Source organism: Sinocyclocheilus rhinocerous, unplaced genomic scaffold (genome assembly GCF_001515625.1).
Source record: "Sinocyclocheilus rhinocerous isolate Xijiao unplaced genomic scaffold, SAMN03320098_v1.1 scaffold313, whole genome shotgun sequence".
Classification (NCBI taxonomy): domain Eukaryota; kingdom Metazoa; phylum Chordata; class Actinopteri; order Cypriniformes; family Cyprinidae; genus Sinocyclocheilus; species Sinocyclocheilus rhinocerous.
In genome coordinates, this window is record NW_015627539.1 from 137,885 (window position 1) to 155,420 (window position 17,536).

Consider the following 17,536-nt stretch of genomic DNA (forward strand, 5'->3'; position numbering starts at 1 on the left):
ACCGAGGCCTCGTTGCTGCGTCACACACTGGTCCGAAACGCTTCGACAGTTCGATGGTTCACCGCTAGGGGGCGATGCTCTGCTGTACCAGCCCTTTTACTCTGTATTCAAGATCTCTAGATCAGGGGTGCCCAGGTCTGTGTCTGGATTGAGTTAAAGATTGGAGAAGTATATATTGGGGACAAAAAAATGTATTAAACATCTCCACAAACAGCATCACCAGCTTCACTCATTATTAACCAGACTGACTTTATTTCTGTCAGACATCTGCTAAAGCGCTTATTGAGAATTAACAGAGATTAAGATGATGATGTTTTATTGTTTCATTTGATGTTACCATCAAGGTGATTAGTGTTTGCTATAGTTGGGCCCTTGACTTTATAACATTTTATTTTTTTGGGCTGCTGTAACTGTGTTTGTAAAGCACATTTGTTACGGCAAGGAATACCAAAAAGAGACCGCAACCAGGTGATATCAGTTTGTTATTGATCACAACACAATCTTCACCCAGATTCAGTATGCAGTCTTTGTGAGGAGTTATTAATCTAAAGTTTCTAATTATAATAGCACTTTGATTATACAGTATAGGATCCAACTGTGTAATAATTTATGAAGGATTTTAAAAGCATAAGTCACAAGCATTTTGAACTGCTGTGTCATTTAAAAACAAAGAGAAACATCAATAATTAATGAATGAATCTCAACGATGGTGACAATCAAAAGCTTCATGCTGCAATGCATGCTGGGTACCTAGTCTCTGTGCAGTGAGTGCACTTTGACCTCACATTAGTATGAGCACACAATAGGGCCTTTCGCACCTCGGGAACCTTTTCATAGTACCAGAACTAATTGTGGAACTACCCACTTTTTGGCGTTTTCGCACCGCAGGAACTGGGTGCGATTTTAGTACCGGACTGCCTTTTTCGAGAACCAAATTAGCTCCTACTCCGGAGCAGGGTCTAAACAGCACAACTGGTACTAATCGTGACGTAAGTAGACATTGATTGGCCAAGAGGTTACACTTTTAGCTCACTGTGACCTCATCACGAGTATCCTGGGTTCCATCACGAGATCAAAGTGTTGACTGTGTTATTATTTACTATTCCAATTTGTGTGTTCCAAACCTGTATGTCCTACGATGGCCATCTTAATTCTGCATTGAGTACAGGCTGTATACCGCAGTCTGCAGAGGCTGGGTTTCTACATAGCAACAGCCTTGAATACGTGACACAGCTAATGTACTTTGAAATTCAAATGGTATTTGCCAGACGGAAGGACTCTGGGGGTAAATTTAAGCATTTTACATAGATTTTTATTCATAATTTTCCCAATCTACCGTTAAATTTCATGTATTTGTATAATGTTTTGTTTAAATAAAAAACAAAACAAAACATGGTATTAGAATTCCTTGTTGGTTAACTTGCGCATGAGGCTGTTATATTGGTAAAACCCGTTTAGTTTAAATTGGTACACCGTCATGTTCGTTCTTATATTTTTAAAAATAAGTACAACAACTAAATTGGTTTAATATAAATTATTAATGTAGGCTGCATTTCAGTAATTAATTTAAAAAACAAAAGTATAAAACATTTTGATTGTATCATGTTTCAAACCTGAGACTGCAAGGTAAGACATTTACCCCCGGTTTCACAGACAAGGCTCAAGCCTAGTCCCAGACTAAAATGTTAGTCTGAGCTGTTTCAACTGAAAGAAACTTGCACCGATTGATCTTAAAATATAACAATGCCTTTGTTTTGTCTCAGGATGGACACCAGTAATGTTTTTTTTTCAGGCATGTTTATAAAAATTACTTAAATGTCCTAATTGAACTATGGCTTAATCCTGGCTTAGTCTAAACCCTGTCTGTGAAACCAGGCCTTAGTGTTTGACAAGTGTTTTGTGATATAAAGTCACCATGAAATCTAAAATCACAATTAATATTTTTAATGGAATAAAGCAGTGTATAATATTCATACACATCATCACAAAATAAAGTCCTGCCATGCATTTTTGGTACAAATGAACAGAAACATTTGCTTGTTAAGAGTGGGGGAGTAAACGTGGCATCCTGACCAAATTGCCCAATTGGTTTCATATCAGTCCTGGTCAGTGTTGGGCAGTAACGCGTTACTGTAATTTGATTACTTTTTTAGTAATAAAGAGTAATTTAACGCGTTATAATTTTCAAAATAGCAATTAGAGTATAGTTACAAGCCGAGGTCTCTATACGTTACTGCCGCGTTACATTGCTGACAGAATGCAGTGATTTATAATCTAGAGATTGTAAAAAGGATGTAGCTCACGCACTGTGGAGTCAAGTGCCAGTGGATTAGAGACCTGCTCCCGCGAGACCCGACGCAACAGAGCGCGGCGCGGGACAAGATGTGTGAGTACTTCGGGCGGGTAGACACTCGTGTGTGTGCGGGATACGGGAGAATAAATTGTTTCACAGGACTCCCGCAAAATAGAAATTTCTAAACATAAAATATCTAAAACAAATTGTTATTCATCTATTGCACGTCTCCTAATCAAACAAACTGACTACATCACTCTCCTCTGATAGCTGGCGGATGTACTAGTACGCTATGACTGCCATCACTTCATTTGGATTGATGCTGCACACAGGTGACAGCAGAGATTTCCCCCACTCTATCAATAAGCTTCTCTCCAGTGTGAGTTTTTATGTGACGTTTAAGATGTTTATGTTGCATGAAGCTCTTCGGACACTGAGGGCAGGTGAATGGCCTCTCTCCAGTGTGAATTCTCATGTGATTCATAAGGCTTTGTTTCACTGTGAAACTCTTTCCACACTCGGAGCAAGTGAAAGGTTTCTCTCCAGTGTGAACTCTCATGTGATTCATAAGGCTTTGTTTCACTGTGAAACTCTTTCCACACTCGGAGCAAGTGAAAGGGTTCTCTCCAGTGTGAACTCTCATGTGACTCTCAAGGCTTTGCTGCACTTTGTAACTCTTTCCACATTGAGAGCAGGTGAAAGGCTTCTCATCAGTGTGACTTCTCATGTGAATGTCAAGGTTTTGTTTCATTGTGAAACTTTTTCCACACTGAGAGCAGGAAAAGGGTTTCTCTCCAGAGTGAATTCTCATGTGAATATCAAGGTTTTGTTTCACTGTGAAACTTTTTGCACACTTAGAACATATAAAAGGCCTCTCTCCTGAGTGATTTCTCATGTGATAACTAAGCTTAGGTTTACTCGTGAAACCCTTTCCACACTCGGAGCAGGTGAAAGGCTTATTTCCAGTGTGAATGGTCATGTGACTCTCGAGGCTTTGTTTCACTGTGAATCTCTTTCCACACTGATAGCAGGAAAAAGGCTTCACTCCAGTGTGAATTCTCATATGTCTATCAAGGTTAAGTTTTACTGTGAAATTCTTTCTACACTGAGAGCAGGAAAAGGGTCTCTCTCCCGAGTGAATTCTCATGTGAATGTCAAGGCGTTGTTTTATTGTGTAACTCTTTCCACATTCAGGGCAAATGAAAGGCTTCTCTCCAGTGTGAGTGCACATGTGACGTTTAAGACTTTGATGTTGTGTGAAGCTCATCCCACAGATGGAGCAGGTGAAAGGTTTCTCTCCAATGTGAATGCTCATGTGACTTTTAAGACACTGTTTTGCTGTGAAACCCTTTCCACACTGAGGGCAGACAAACGGCCTCTCTCCGGTGTGAACTCTTATGTGACTCTCAAGGCTTTCTTGCACTTTGTAACTCTTTCCACATTGAGGACAGGTGAAAGGCTTCTCACCAGTGTGAGTTTTTATGTGACGTTTAAGGTATCCTTGTGTTATGAAGCTCTTTCCACACTCAGAGCAGGTGAAAGGTTTCTCTCCAGTGTGAATTCTAATGTGACTTTTAAGGCTTTGTTTCGATGTGAAACTAGTTTGACATTGAGGGCAAGTGAAAGGTTTCTCTCCAGTGTGACTTCTCATGTGACTTTTAATCTGACCTTGTTGCGTGAAACACTTTCCACACTCTGAGCAACTGAATGGTTTCTCTCCAGTGTGAATTCTTAAATGAGTCTCAAGCCTGTGTTGCACTGTGAAACTCTTTCCACACTGAGGGCAGATGAACGGTTTCTCTTCTGTGTGAATTCTCATGTGCTGCTCAAGACTTGCTTGCTCAAAGAAATCCATCCCACATTCATGGCAAGTGAAAAAATCTTCTTTCAGTTCAATCTGATCTAAAATAAACATGAAAAGATCAATGTCAAACATCAATTCAAAGACAACAAAGATGGTATTTTGAGCCAAAAGGTATAGATTTGCAACCCAATTTAATAACAGAATGCAATGGAGGTCATTGTTTAGGCACTGACATGTTTTTCCTAAACTGCAATTTGATGTATAAATCAAGCAGCCAGATTTTTTAATTTATTGTTGTCCATGACTGAAAGTAACCAAGCAAATGGTTTTAATAGTTGGTACCCTAAGAAAATTCATCTATGTATTAGGGATGGGCGATATCTTATCATTTGCGTTATACCGGTAAAAATTAGTCTTACCCGCGATAATAACGATAAAGTCTAGTTCTGTGTGCGACTGTGCAGAGCGACATGGCGGAAGGCGGACATGAAATTGAGGAGGAATATATCGCTAAACGAGGAGCTCCTTCTACAGTCAGGAACTGGTCAGGGCTATAACTTACAGTGCGACAAAAAATCGGTCTGAGCCTTGAATAAATCTACTACAATAGCACGAGTGCGATACAGTTTTGCATGTGTATGAGCCTGTTTAAAAACCTGTTATCCAACAAAGATACCATTTATGGACCTTTTTCACATTTCCGGGTTTCTCAGCAGCGGAAGTCGTCATAGTTGGGTTAACTTGAAGAGCAGTGAATGGGAGAGTACCACAAAAATATTTTTTGCATTCCCAGTTGCTCAAATATCAAAAGAAAAACTCCACGATAGTGTTTTCATGACTTTCAATAAAACGCTGCATTAGAAACACCCTCGCATTAGCGTTAACTACTTTTTTTGTTTATTTTTGTAAAGGTGATATAATACAAATTATAGTGTTATAAATGTGCATACATTTAAAAAAAATAAAAAACTTTGAAAGGATTTACAATGCTGATGACCGTTAAACGCGTCATCACACTCTATTGAAAAGGGTCCATTGACATGCTCTTTGTCCAAATTAAATTCATAACATCAGTCGAGCGTTTGAAATAACTTTGTGATCAGACGTGGTTTCATATCACAGAATGAGGCAGAAATTATACTATTTTATAGTATTTAATACAGTGATAAAGGCTATGTCGATTAGCATTGCATTATAAATATACTTTATTCTTATAAAAATAGCCAAAATTGCTTAAAGAACACAGATAAACCATATACTGTCGCAATCACATGTTTATTGTCTTCATATTTCAGTTAAAATTTCTCTATCTGCATTTTATTCAGCTACAGCTATAAGTGGACACCTTCGTCCATATTAGGGATTTCCTGGAGCGTCCTCAGTGCAATTACTTCTGCAATGCATATGTGGAGTTTCTGTGCAAGGGCGCCCTCCGGCTTCCAGTATATAGTCATTACATTATGATACTCCTCACCAACACCAGGGTAAAAATAGGAAAGATAATACTTTTCTCTAAAGAAACAGGATTTTTTTTTGTCTCTTGGTGGATGCATAAGATTCCCTGAATTATCGTCATTGATATCGTTATCGCAATAAATACCAGAAATTATCGAGATATATTTTTAAGCCCGTATCGCCCATCCCTATTATGTAAATAGAGTGGTGGTATTGTTCTCAGTTTTTGACTGCAGTGAAATTGAGAACTTAAGTGACAATATTAATGTAATATTTTTGCAGTGTTCACCTGGTTGCTAGGCTAATGGTTTTGTACAACATAATACAAAACATTCTTGTGCAAGTTTTAAATAATATACAAGATCATAAAATACATTTCAGTAAAGTTTTTGATGTCCTCCTGTGTATTTATTTGTTGAGTAGCCAAAGTTGTATAATAAACAGGATAATTATACATTCAGGAATGTAGGGATGCACCTTTATTGCATAACTGGTAAAAGGATGTTCTGTTTTTGCCCTTTATTTTGTACATTTTATCAAGAACCAACGATCACACAGAACAAATCGTCTAGAAAATATCCAAAAAGAAAAAGAAAAACGCTTTTTCTAAAGCATTTGGTTTCTCAGGGTTAAATTTTAATCAACTAACTTTAAAATATAGTTGTTCTGACAAATAACTTATTTGTATACCTGAAATAACCAAATCTTCCCATATGCATAATCATTTGGCGCACGTGGTTTTTCATTAGTAATACCAATTAACAGAATTAACAGATTCTTTGTAAGTGACACATAATTACCTTACCATCCGTTTTATTCTTCTGCTCTTGCATAGGTGAGGACTGGCAGGTTTTCGTCTGCACATCTGGTGTTTCTGTGGTCTGATTGTTTTCACGATTCTCCATCTTTATCACCAGGAAATGTTCGATCCCGTTTATTCCATAGATCGCTCAATCAGTCGCGTTTGATTCTGTCTATTTTGTAACAGACATTATATAACCACACAGTAATGTATTTGGTTTAAAACAAGCCTAGCGTTTCTGTAGTTATGATCTCCATGAAGCTTCGAAACGTTTCCGAATCTTTTGCTTTGAATCAGTGATTCAGACCACGAATCAAACTGACCAAATCACGTGGTTTCAGCAAACGAGTCTTCATCACTGGTTCGAAACGTTTTGAAATGTCGATGGTTCGCCGCTAGAGGCAGCTTTATAATGTATGTTCAGTTTAATGACAAACACACGCATGTATAATGAAAAATTGAGATACTTCATAATTAATGGTACTTATTAGTTTGTAGATTACACATAACAGATTACACGTTAATGAAAACATTTGACAGTAATTGGTTTAAGAGGTGTCATTATCAGCCTTTTACATGACATACTAATCACTAATGATCTCCTGTTTGTGTTTGTGACTGGATTGTTTGGTTTTGATGGCTGTGTGAAAATCTTTAGTGAATATTGAGTTTTCTATTTGCTTCTTTACAGTTGGACAATGAGGTATTTCTTCAGGGACACTGCTTACCCTGCTGAAAAAACAATAGACACCATCACAGAATTATAATGGTTTTTCTGGTTATAATGGGACTTATTTGGTTTTAACGGAAACTGTACTCTGGTAATTGGCAGATGAACGGCTTGCTTGATAAACGAAACACATCCCACATTGATGGCAAGTGACAGAATCTTCTTTCAGTTTCTTTTGATCTAAAATGAACATAAGACCAATGTCAAGGACAATAATAGTGAGATAGCCAAAGTAACAGATGTGCAACCCAGTCTAATGCAACAGAGGACATTGTTATATTTTTGACATATTAAAGGCTAAATCTGTCATTCCCATGTTATTGTCTCCTGAAGTGACAGTATAAGTTACAAAGAATTTGCAAGACAGTAAACAATTAAGCAAAATTCAGCATTGGTTTATGACTTGCGTTCATGTTAACCCTTTCACATGCAAGTTTAAAATATTGACTAACTCAACACTAACTCTATCTCTTTTCTAATTCTCTTTTATCTATTTGTTTTTTATTTGTTTTATATAAAAAAACACTTGACCCTCTAATACTTGCACTCTATATTCATTTTCTAACTGCTTGTTTCTTTAACAAAAAAGACCCTCTAACACTAGCTTTCTCTATTCTATCCACTTGTTTTCTTTTTATTGTATGTATGTGTGTGTGTGTGTGTATATAAACCCTTGCTACGCGTACTGCATTAGGCTAACCGAGACTTGTCATAGCACTTGCTTATTATTGCTCTTTTGTTGGTTTTGATTGCTTCTATTATCCTCATTTGTATAAAAGTATAATTTGGATAAAAGCGTCTGCTAAATGACTAAATGTAAATGTAAAATATTGTACCTGAGCTTATAATTCTTTTTTAATGTGACTACTTCTGAACATACCACATTCCTATTTCTGACATTTAGCAAATGTTTACACACGCTTTGGTTCCACCCTTTTCAAAGTATTTCTAGATCTATAACATGCCGATGCATCATAAAATATATCATAAAGAGAACTAAACTAACAGGATTTGCTAATTTGGTACTTACAGCTCAAATTTAAAATCATAGCTAAATGGGGCTGACACGTGAAAAAAATAGATTTATTTGGAGGATGTAATAAGTCACAAATAAGAGCATAACCGGTGTAAGTGCCACGATGACCTTACTTTTCACAGGTCACACATTCACGCTTGTGTGGAGTGGACACATCACAAACCACGCTCTCAGGTAAAATATTGATTCTGCATATATTATATTATTATATATTATGCTTTCACTCAACACAACACACACAAAGACATCATACAATTCTCTCAACACAAATAGTTTACAGGAGACATATTATGCCCCTTTTTACAATATGTAATATAAGTCTCTGGTGTCCCCAGAATGTGTCTGTGAAGTTTCAGCTCAAAATCTTCAGATCATTTATTATATAATTTTGAAAATGCCTATTTTGAGTGGAAGCAGAAACATGCTGTTTTTCGGGCCTGTCAGTTTGTTTCTATACTTTACATTATGATGGTCTAATTTTAAAATATAGTTGGTCTGACAAATTCCCAACTATGCCTGCGTCCCAATGTGCATACTATCCATCCTAAATTCTATGTGATATTAGTAATTTTCAATACTATTTAGGGCAGATAGGGTTGATAGTATGCACATTGGGAAGCTGGGTATGATTTGATTTGATGCGGCACATGGTTTTAATTAGTCGCAATCAACAACTAACAATCTGCTAACTTGACTCTGTAAGTGACAAACAACAAACTTACTCTGACTTTTATTCTTCTGCTCTTGTCTAGGTGAGGACTGGCAGGTTTTCGTCTGCACATCTGTTGTTTCTGTGATCTGACTGTTTACACGCTGCTCCATCTTTATCACAAGGAAATACTCGACCCCGTTTACTTCGCAGATCGCTTCATCAGTCAGTTTAGATTCACTCTCTTCTGTAACAGATTCTACATGCAGTTTTTGTGTACTGATGTCTGCTTTCGAACGCTGCTTCGTGACTCGTGAGGCTTCGAAACGTTTATGAATCTTTTGATTCGAATGGTTCAGTGCGAGTGAATTCCGCAAACGAGTCTTCATTACGTCACTGCCGTTTCGAAATTTCGAAGTTCGCCGCTAGAGGACGTTGATCTGGTGAACCCATGAACCAGTGGCTTTAACTGATCTCGGTTCATTCAGTTACATTCCACAAAGTAGGGATTAGTGTAGTATTTTAGGCCCTCTAAAGAATCTGAGTCATGCAGCTGGTTTGTGGAAACCCCATTGCAGAAAACCTGTGCATGGTCTCTAATCAGTCAAGCTTGTTATCTTGTGCAGGGCCATGCACAGACATGCCGAGGAGCAGAGACCAGAACCAGGGAAAAGCTCACAGTTGGCGACTGGCAATAAAGTTGTTTTAGGCTGGATCTATGAATTCAATAATAAGCATTTGCAAAAACTGGGCACAGATGACATCCTCCCACCTTTCAACCATTGGGCATACTATAAGAAAATTATTAACAATTAATTTCCGCAGCAACATTATGGACATGTTAAAGGGGTCATATGACGTTGATAAAAAGAACATTATTTTGTTTATTTGGTGTAATGCAATGTGTTTATGTGGTTTAAGGTAAAAAAAAAACACATTATTTTCCATATACTGTACATTATTGTTTCTCCTCTATGCCCCGCCTATTCTGAAACGTAAGGAAAAATTGAAATCGCATCATATGACCCCTTTAAATATTAATGTAATAATACAGCTTATCTAAGAATATATTGTATAACCTATGTTGCGTTAAACAAACTGTTTTGTTTTGATGAATATTAAGTGCTTTCCATTATTTTGACATATTGTACAGTATTTCCCTGCTTTAGAAACATTCCAGTAAACATAGGGATATTTTATAGTGTCAGGGTGAAAATAAAACTGGAAAGAGAGGTGATGACAACATGTTTTAATTAAATAGTCAATACAATAAAACAAAACAACAACACACACGTTTAATAAGAAAACAAAACCAGAACAAACTGCAACTTTTGTGAGACAGGTTAGGTGTTAAAATAATCTATAGGCTACATTGGAATAAAACATTTAAAAACGGCATGATGGTATAAAATATGACCAGGTCAAATGTATTTTAAATTTTTTTGGAATGTTCTATGACTCTATTCAGTGCACATACAAAATAAGATGGAATAATGTTTTTTTTTTTCTGACAAAAATTTGGGTAGGAATTGACAGTCGTAATTTACATTAATTACTCATTTACATTGCCTAAGAAAAGCTTTGTCTGGATCAGTTTGACGCGTTACAACCTGCAAGTCCTACGATGGCCATCTTGATTCTGAGCAGACGACATATATCAATCTCTACATAGCAACAGCCCTCGAAACGGATAATCACACAGATAATCCGTCCGTCCATTCTCCAAACCTCTTATCCTCTGTAGGATCGTGGGGGGCTGGGGTCTATCCCGGGGAAACACTCTGGACATATGGGCTGTCCATCACAGGGCTCACACACCAACACACACATTCACACAAACACAGCTAATGTACGCTGAAATTCATATTGTTACAGTCTGTAACAGTCATCTGCAACTAGGACTCTGATGTAAATATAAGCATTATGCATTTTTATTCATGGTTTTGAAAATCTAAATCTAATCGTTGTTTTTAAACCATTAAATCTGACTTTACATTTGTAATGTTTCATTTTTTTAAAGGGGTCAAATGATGCGATTTCATGTTTTCCTTTCTCTTTAGAGTGTTACAAGCTCTTGGTGCATAAAGAAGATCTGTAAAGTTGCAAAGACTAAAGTCTCAAATCCAAAGAGATATTCTTTATAAAAGTTAAGAGTTAGCCACACCTACCTAAAACGGCTCGTTCGAACACGCCCCCACATATCTACCTCACTATGTGGGAAGATATGCATAACGCCGCCCAAATGTTCACACAAAGAAAGAAGGAGTAACTTTTATTCTCGCTGTAATATTGAAAAGTGAAAAGTGAAAAAGTGAAAAGTGACGTGACATGTGGCCAAGTATGGTGACCCATACTCGGAATTAGTGCTCTGCATTTATCCCATCCCTGTTCCTTCTTACATTTTGTGAATAAAAACAATAGCTAAATTGTTAGTCTGATTTAAATCAAGTAATTTATAAAAAAAAAAAAAGTATAAAATATTTTGATCATTAATGTCTCAATCTTGAGACTGCAAAGTCTCATATAATAGAATATTTGATGACAGTATTATTATATAAATATTAAAGTCACCATTAAATCAAAATGAACAATATTATTGAAGAATGCAATGTTTATTCTAATATTTAAAATTACTTATTATAATTATACTAAATGATTATTATTATTTACAATTCATGTGCTCTTTTAATTTTTAATCAAAATAACTTTCCCTACCCCTTGCAACACATCTCTTCTCTTATGTGTGTACAATAACCGCTCTCCTCCAGCAACCTGTCACTCATGAGATCACAGCAATAGCAAACAACAATGCTCCAGTCAATTTCACATGGACAAAATCAAGAAAGCCGTTTCACTTATATATACAATACATCAGTCACAACAGGATGAAACAACGCCAAAGTACATTTTGACTCGTTTAAATCTCTGAATGAAAGTGATAAACAACTAACATCGACTTTCTGTTTTGCAACAGTTCAGTCAGGAAAAACTGGGCCGGACATTTTAGAAGTTGTCATTGCCTCCCTGCCATTCTGCCATTTCTGCCATTCAAAATTATTCAAATGTACTGTCAAGTTAACTCTTCTGTAGCAGGAGAAGAGCATGAGGTGGGAAATGAAGTGATAAGAAATGAGCAGTTTATTGAAAAACCTTAGATACTTGTGTTGGTCAAAGCTCTGACTGTATCTAAACAGAAGCACATACATGTTCTTATATCAATAAAAGGTTATAGGAATTTTCTGCTTAACAGTGTGGTCATGAAGAGACTTCTTATCTCAAGCATGCAGAGAAGAACAGATGGAAGAATCATTGTAGTGTAGTGGTTTGAGTTGTACATGATTATGATTTGTAATGCATTTTACCCAGACCTACTTTAAATAACAACCAGTTGTTTGTTGGGTAAATGAATGTAAAATGAGCACTTTCCATCTGTTACAGTTCTGCTTTTCACAGATCAATGAAACTTTTAGGGACAGGTCACCCAAAAATGAAAAGGTCTGACTTGAACTTTTTTTTCCCCTAAGTAGCACAGTAAAGAAGATTTTTTTGTGAAACTGTTGTCCTTGGCAATTCATATACACTGCACGTTTGTGGCTGACAGTTTTTGAGCGTTAAAAAAACATACACAGAGAAGACCAAATCAATACCCGTGGCTCCTGACGATACATTGAGGTCTTATGGCCTGTGCAATAAAATGAACATTATTTTCAAAATTATTATTTTTAAACCACAACCTTGGCAAACAGTTCTCAGTGCATTCACAACTCGCTGGAGCATGAACTTCCTGTTGCATAATGACGTAAGGCACAAACTTACATGTAAACTGATGATGCTATTTGTTTACAATGGAGAGTGAGGGCACGTGTGTTTTACTGTTCTTCAAAATGGTACTTACCTGTGCTTATCCTGGATGCTGGAACCAATTTAAAAAGATTTGCTGGTACAATCCCATTGACTTTTCCCAGATTTCTGGCCTTTTGATCCAGATAGATTCATTTGACCTCTGTTGTCATTGTACAAACACCACGTTTCGAGAGTCCTCATTCCCACCAAGGCTTATGGTTGTGCCGCTGCGTCCTCCATCCTTCTCAGCTCTCACACATGCCCTCCCTCTCCATTGTAAACGAACAGCATCATCAGCTTACGTGTGAGTGTGTGCCCGCACATGAGACTAGGCAGCCACAGACGTGCAGTGTATGAATCGCGAAGGACAACGGTTTCTCCTAAAAATCTTCTTTACTGTTCTACTGAAGAAAAAAAGTCACCTACATCTGGGATGGCCTGAGGGTGAGTTAACTAACAGCAAATCTTGATTTTTGGTTAACTATCCCTTTAAATGTTATTCTTTGTATATTAGGTTATACATGATTAGAAAAACATTGCATAAATCATTATAAGCAAACAAGGTATAACAAACATTCAAAATATGTAGAATAATTGTGTAAATTTAAAATGAAGGGGAAACACTGCATCTCCCATTATAATGAACAACAGAAACACTTACTCATTAAGAGTAGGGGTGTAAAAGTGGCATCCTGACCAATTGTCCCATTGGTCTCTTATCACTCACGGCCAAATAATCATATAAACAGATTGACTACATCACTCTCCTCCGACAGCTGGTGGGTGTCCTGGTACGCTATGACTGCTATCACTTCATCTGGATGGATGGTGTACACAGGAGACAGCAGAGAAGATTCCTCGACTCTGTCAAAATGAATTCTCATGTGGCGTTTAAGGTGTACGTGTTGTGTGAAACTCTTTCCACACTGAGGGCAGGCGAAAGGCTTTTCTCCAGTGTGAATTCTCATGTGATTCTCAAGGTTTTGTTTCACTGTGAAACTCTTTCCACACTCGGAGCAGGTGAACGCCGTTGCTTCATTGTGAAGTTTCATGTGACTCTCAAGGCTTTGTTTCACAGTGAAACTTTTCCCACATTCACAGCAGATGAAGGGCTTCAGCCCAGTGTGAACTCTCATGTGACTATCAAGGTTTTGTTTTATTCTAAAACTCTTTCCACACACAAAGCAGGTGAAAGGCTTCTCTTCAGTGTGAATTTTCATGTGTCTCTCAAGGTTGGTTTTCATTGTGAAACTGTTCCCACATAAAGGGCAGATGTAAAGTTTCTCTTCAGTGTGAATTTTCATGTGTCTCTCAAGCTTTTGCTTCATTGTGAAACTCTTTCCACACTCGGAGCAGGTGCAAGGTTTCTCTCCAGTGTGAATGGTCATGTGGCTCTCGAGGCTTTGTTTCACTGTGAATCTCTTTCCACACTGAGGGCAGGAGAAAGGCTTCACTCCAGTGTGAATTCTCATGTGACTCTCCAGGTTTTGTTTTACTGTGCAACTCTTTCCACATTCAGAGCAGGTGAAAGGTCTCTCTCCGGTGTGAATTCTCGTGTGACTCTCAAGGCTTTGTTTCACTGCAAAACTTTTTCCACATTCAGGGCAAATGAAAGGCTTCTCTCCAGTGTGAGTGAACATGTGACGTTTAAGACTTTGATGTTGTGTGAAGCTCATCCCACAGATGGAGCAGGTGAAAGGTTTCTCTCCAATGTGAATGCTCATGTGACTTTTAAGACACTGTTTTGCTGTGAAACCCTTTCCACACTGAGGGCAGACGAATGGCTTTTCTCCAGTGTGAACTCTCAAGTGACTCTCGAGGCTTTGTTTGACTTTGTAACTCTTTCCACATTGAGGGCAGGTGAAAGGTTTCTCACCAGTATGAGTTCTTATGTGACGTATAAGGTATCCTTGCTGTGTGAAGCTCATTTCACACTGAGGGCAGGTAAAAGGTTTTTCTCCAGTGTGAATTCTCATGTGACTTTTAAGGCTTTGTTTCGATGTGAAACTCTTATCACATTGAGGACAGATGAAAGGTTTCTCTCCACTGTGACTTCTCATGTGAATATTAAGCTGACCTTGTTGTGTGAAACTTTTTCCACACTGAGGGCAAGTGAATGGTTTCTCTCCAGTGTGAATCCTTAAATGAGCCTCGAGCTTTTGTTTCACTGTGAAACTTTTTCCACATTGAGGGCAGATGAATGGTTTCTCTTCAGTGTCAATTCTCATGTGCTCCTCAAGACTTTCTTGCTCAAAGAAATGCATCCCACATTCATGCCAAGTGACAGAATCTTCTTTCTGTTCATTCTGATCTAAAATAAACATTAAAATATCAATGTCAAAAATCAGTTCAAGGATAATTAAGGTGAGATTGAGCTAAAGTAAGTTTAACAGCAGAAAGCGTCAGAGGTCCTTGATATACTAAATGTCATTCTTTATTTGTCAAAATAGGTGTAAACAGGAAACAAAATTCAAACCACATTCATGGGTGGTTAGGGATGCATGTGGTCACATTAGCCGCGTTTCCACAGTCGGCCAAAAGCGAGTGTAATGGAGGTGTGAACTGTGGGTAAAACCTCACTCCCCTGACCTCAAGAGGCGCACTAGCAACTGATGCTAGAAGCTGTCTTAAGAGTCCTTGTTAGTGCACTCACCTCCCACGCTGGAAACACTGGTTCAAATCCCACTCAGAAAGAGTGAGGGGAGTAAGACTAATGCTAAGGCGCACTAGCAACTGACACTAGATGCTGTGGTCTTTAGCGTCCTTGTTAACATGCCCGTCTCCCATGCTGGTAACACCAGTTCAAATCCCGCTTGGTGTGAGTGAGGGGAGTAAAACCCGAAGGGGTTAGATTGGTGCCGTGACCCGGATGGGAGTGAGGTTTACTGGGGGAGTGCAACGGATGCCAGATAATAAGAGCTGTGCGGGTAAAACCTTACTCCTCTGATCTCAAGACGCTGTAGGATTTACCATGAACCAGAGTCCAACAAATGGACACAACACCAAATGAACACTCCTTAAGATCAAGGAGATTCCCCATTAAGTCAGTGATAGGTCATAAAAACTAATCAGCGGTGCCTGATCGTCTGAGTCCACTGTCTTCCCTTATATCTGGTCATTCTCAACTGGGTCTGGAAATTGATCAAAGAAGAAGACCCTCCATTGTTCCCAAAACATAACCATTCTGTGGAACCAAATGGCCAACCAACACTTCGTGACAATCATACACAAAATGTATGGCCATAACAGGAAAGAGGAGACACGTGATAGGGGTTAAAAAACCAGAATTAACATGAGAAAACGCCTCCAATGCCGGTAACGCCAGTTCAAATCCTGCTCGGAGCTCAGGGAGTAATACCCAAAGGGGTCACATCGGTCCCTTGACCTGGATAAGAGTAAGCTTTAGTAAGGGGGGGGTGTAACGGAGGCCAGCTGGTAATTGCTGTGTGGGTAAACCTCATTCCCCTGATCTCAAAAGGCGCACTAGTGATTGACACCAGAGGCTGCAGTCTTTAGCGTCCTCGTTAGCGTGCCCGTCTCCCATGCCAGAAATGTTGGTTTCCACTCAGATGACCTGGATAAGAGGAAGCTTTAGTAAGGGGGGGTGTAACGGAGGCCAGCTGGTAATTGCTGTGTGGGTAAACCTCATTCCCCTGATCTCAAAAGGCGCACTAGTGATTGACACCAGAGGCTGCAGTCTTTAGCGTCCTCGTTAGCGTGCCCGTCTCCCATGCCAGAAATGTTGGTTTCCACTCAGAGCGAGCGAGGGGAGTATAGAACCGGTGGGGTTACACAAGCGTGCTAATGGGGATTCTTATCACCCTATGAGGCAGAAATATGTTATTTATAGATTTATATGAGATGCTAAAGCCTACGTATTCTTATGAAAATACCAGAGACTGTTTGAAGAACATGTATGATTATAATCGTGTATTTATTTGGTTTCATATATCTTGTCTCTTCCTATCTCTTTGTTGATATTAGACTTCTGCATCCGCATATGTCATTAATTACATACATTCTGGTTAATTCTAGTGGTGCAATGGATCACAAAACTCAAGGTTCGGATCATATTATTTTGAGTCACGGATCGGATCATTTTTCGGATCAGCAAAAAAAAAAAAGAAAATTAGTGAAAGCTTACTTTAAGTACTTCTATACCACAGCAAAACTACTAGCTTTAATAAAGTTAGTAATAAAACAAGAACAATTACACAAATTACAAGCATAGATGAATACAACAAAACACAGTTACAAATAGGGATGGCTACTGAGAACCGGTATTTTTTTGGACCGGTACGTAATTGGGTCGATACCGGAATACCGATAAGCTTCAGGACAAACGATACTGTTATTAATACTTGCGTTGTTTCGCAGGTTTTGCAATCTCCGTATACTTCAATGTTAACAACGAATTAGAAGCTGCTGCTTGTCATTTCCCATCACTGAATGATGTGGCCGAGGTTTGCTCGACGTGCGTGTGATGTCCATGCGCATGTGTGGTGTGTGTTTGCGTGCAATCAGTCATCGCGGCAAGAGTGAAACGTTTGAAAGTGTGGGCTCACGTTACAAAACTAATTTATTGGCTGCTGTCTCTTTAAGACCAAATGCACTGACCTAATACTGACACACATCCGTTTTTTTTCTCAGCTGTTTACATTCATTTAAGACATAATTGACTGTGTTTACTAGAATACTTGCCAAAACGGGTATTCTTTTTTAATACATGTAACAAACAGAGTTTTTTTTTAAAAATCTAAAGACAGACAGACAGATAGATAGATAGATAGATAGATAAGCCTTAGGACTTAAAAGCCATAATGGAGTTGTTTTGTCCATTCCTGTGATAAAAAAATTAAATGAAGCAGGTGTAACTGCTCAGTAACTTTAAATATCCATTTTTAACATTCAAAATTGAATGAAT

At 38.2% G+C, this 17,536-nt stretch overlaps 2 protein-coding genes across 2 annotated transcripts; both read right to left on the bottom strand.

The window, feature by feature from the left end:
- Positions 1–2,525: 2,525 nt before the first annotated feature.
- On the bottom strand, positions 2,526–6,617 carry LOC107729560 (gastrula zinc finger protein XlCGF57.1-like). The gene is made up of 2 exons (XM_016540128.1): positions 6,358–6,617; positions 2,526–4,195 (listed from the first exon to the last, which is right to left on the bottom strand). The coding sequence occupies exons 1-2, from the start codon at positions 6,455–6,457 to the stop codon at positions 2,601–2,603; spliced, it is 1,695 nt and encodes a 564-aa protein (XP_016395614.1). The 5' UTR covers positions 6,458–6,617; the 3' UTR covers positions 2,526–2,600.
- A 6,485-nt stretch (positions 6,618–13,102) lies between these two features.
- Positions 13,103–14,917, bottom strand: LOC107729568 (gastrula zinc finger protein XlCGF57.1-like). Its single transcript, XM_016540141.1, has one exon. It carries the CDS (start codon positions 14,874–14,876, stop codon positions 13,350–13,352), a length of 1,527 nt encoding a protein of 508 aa, XP_016395627.1. The 5' UTR covers positions 14,877–14,917; the 3' UTR covers positions 13,103–13,349.
- Positions 14,918–17,536: the final 2,619 nt, after the last annotated feature.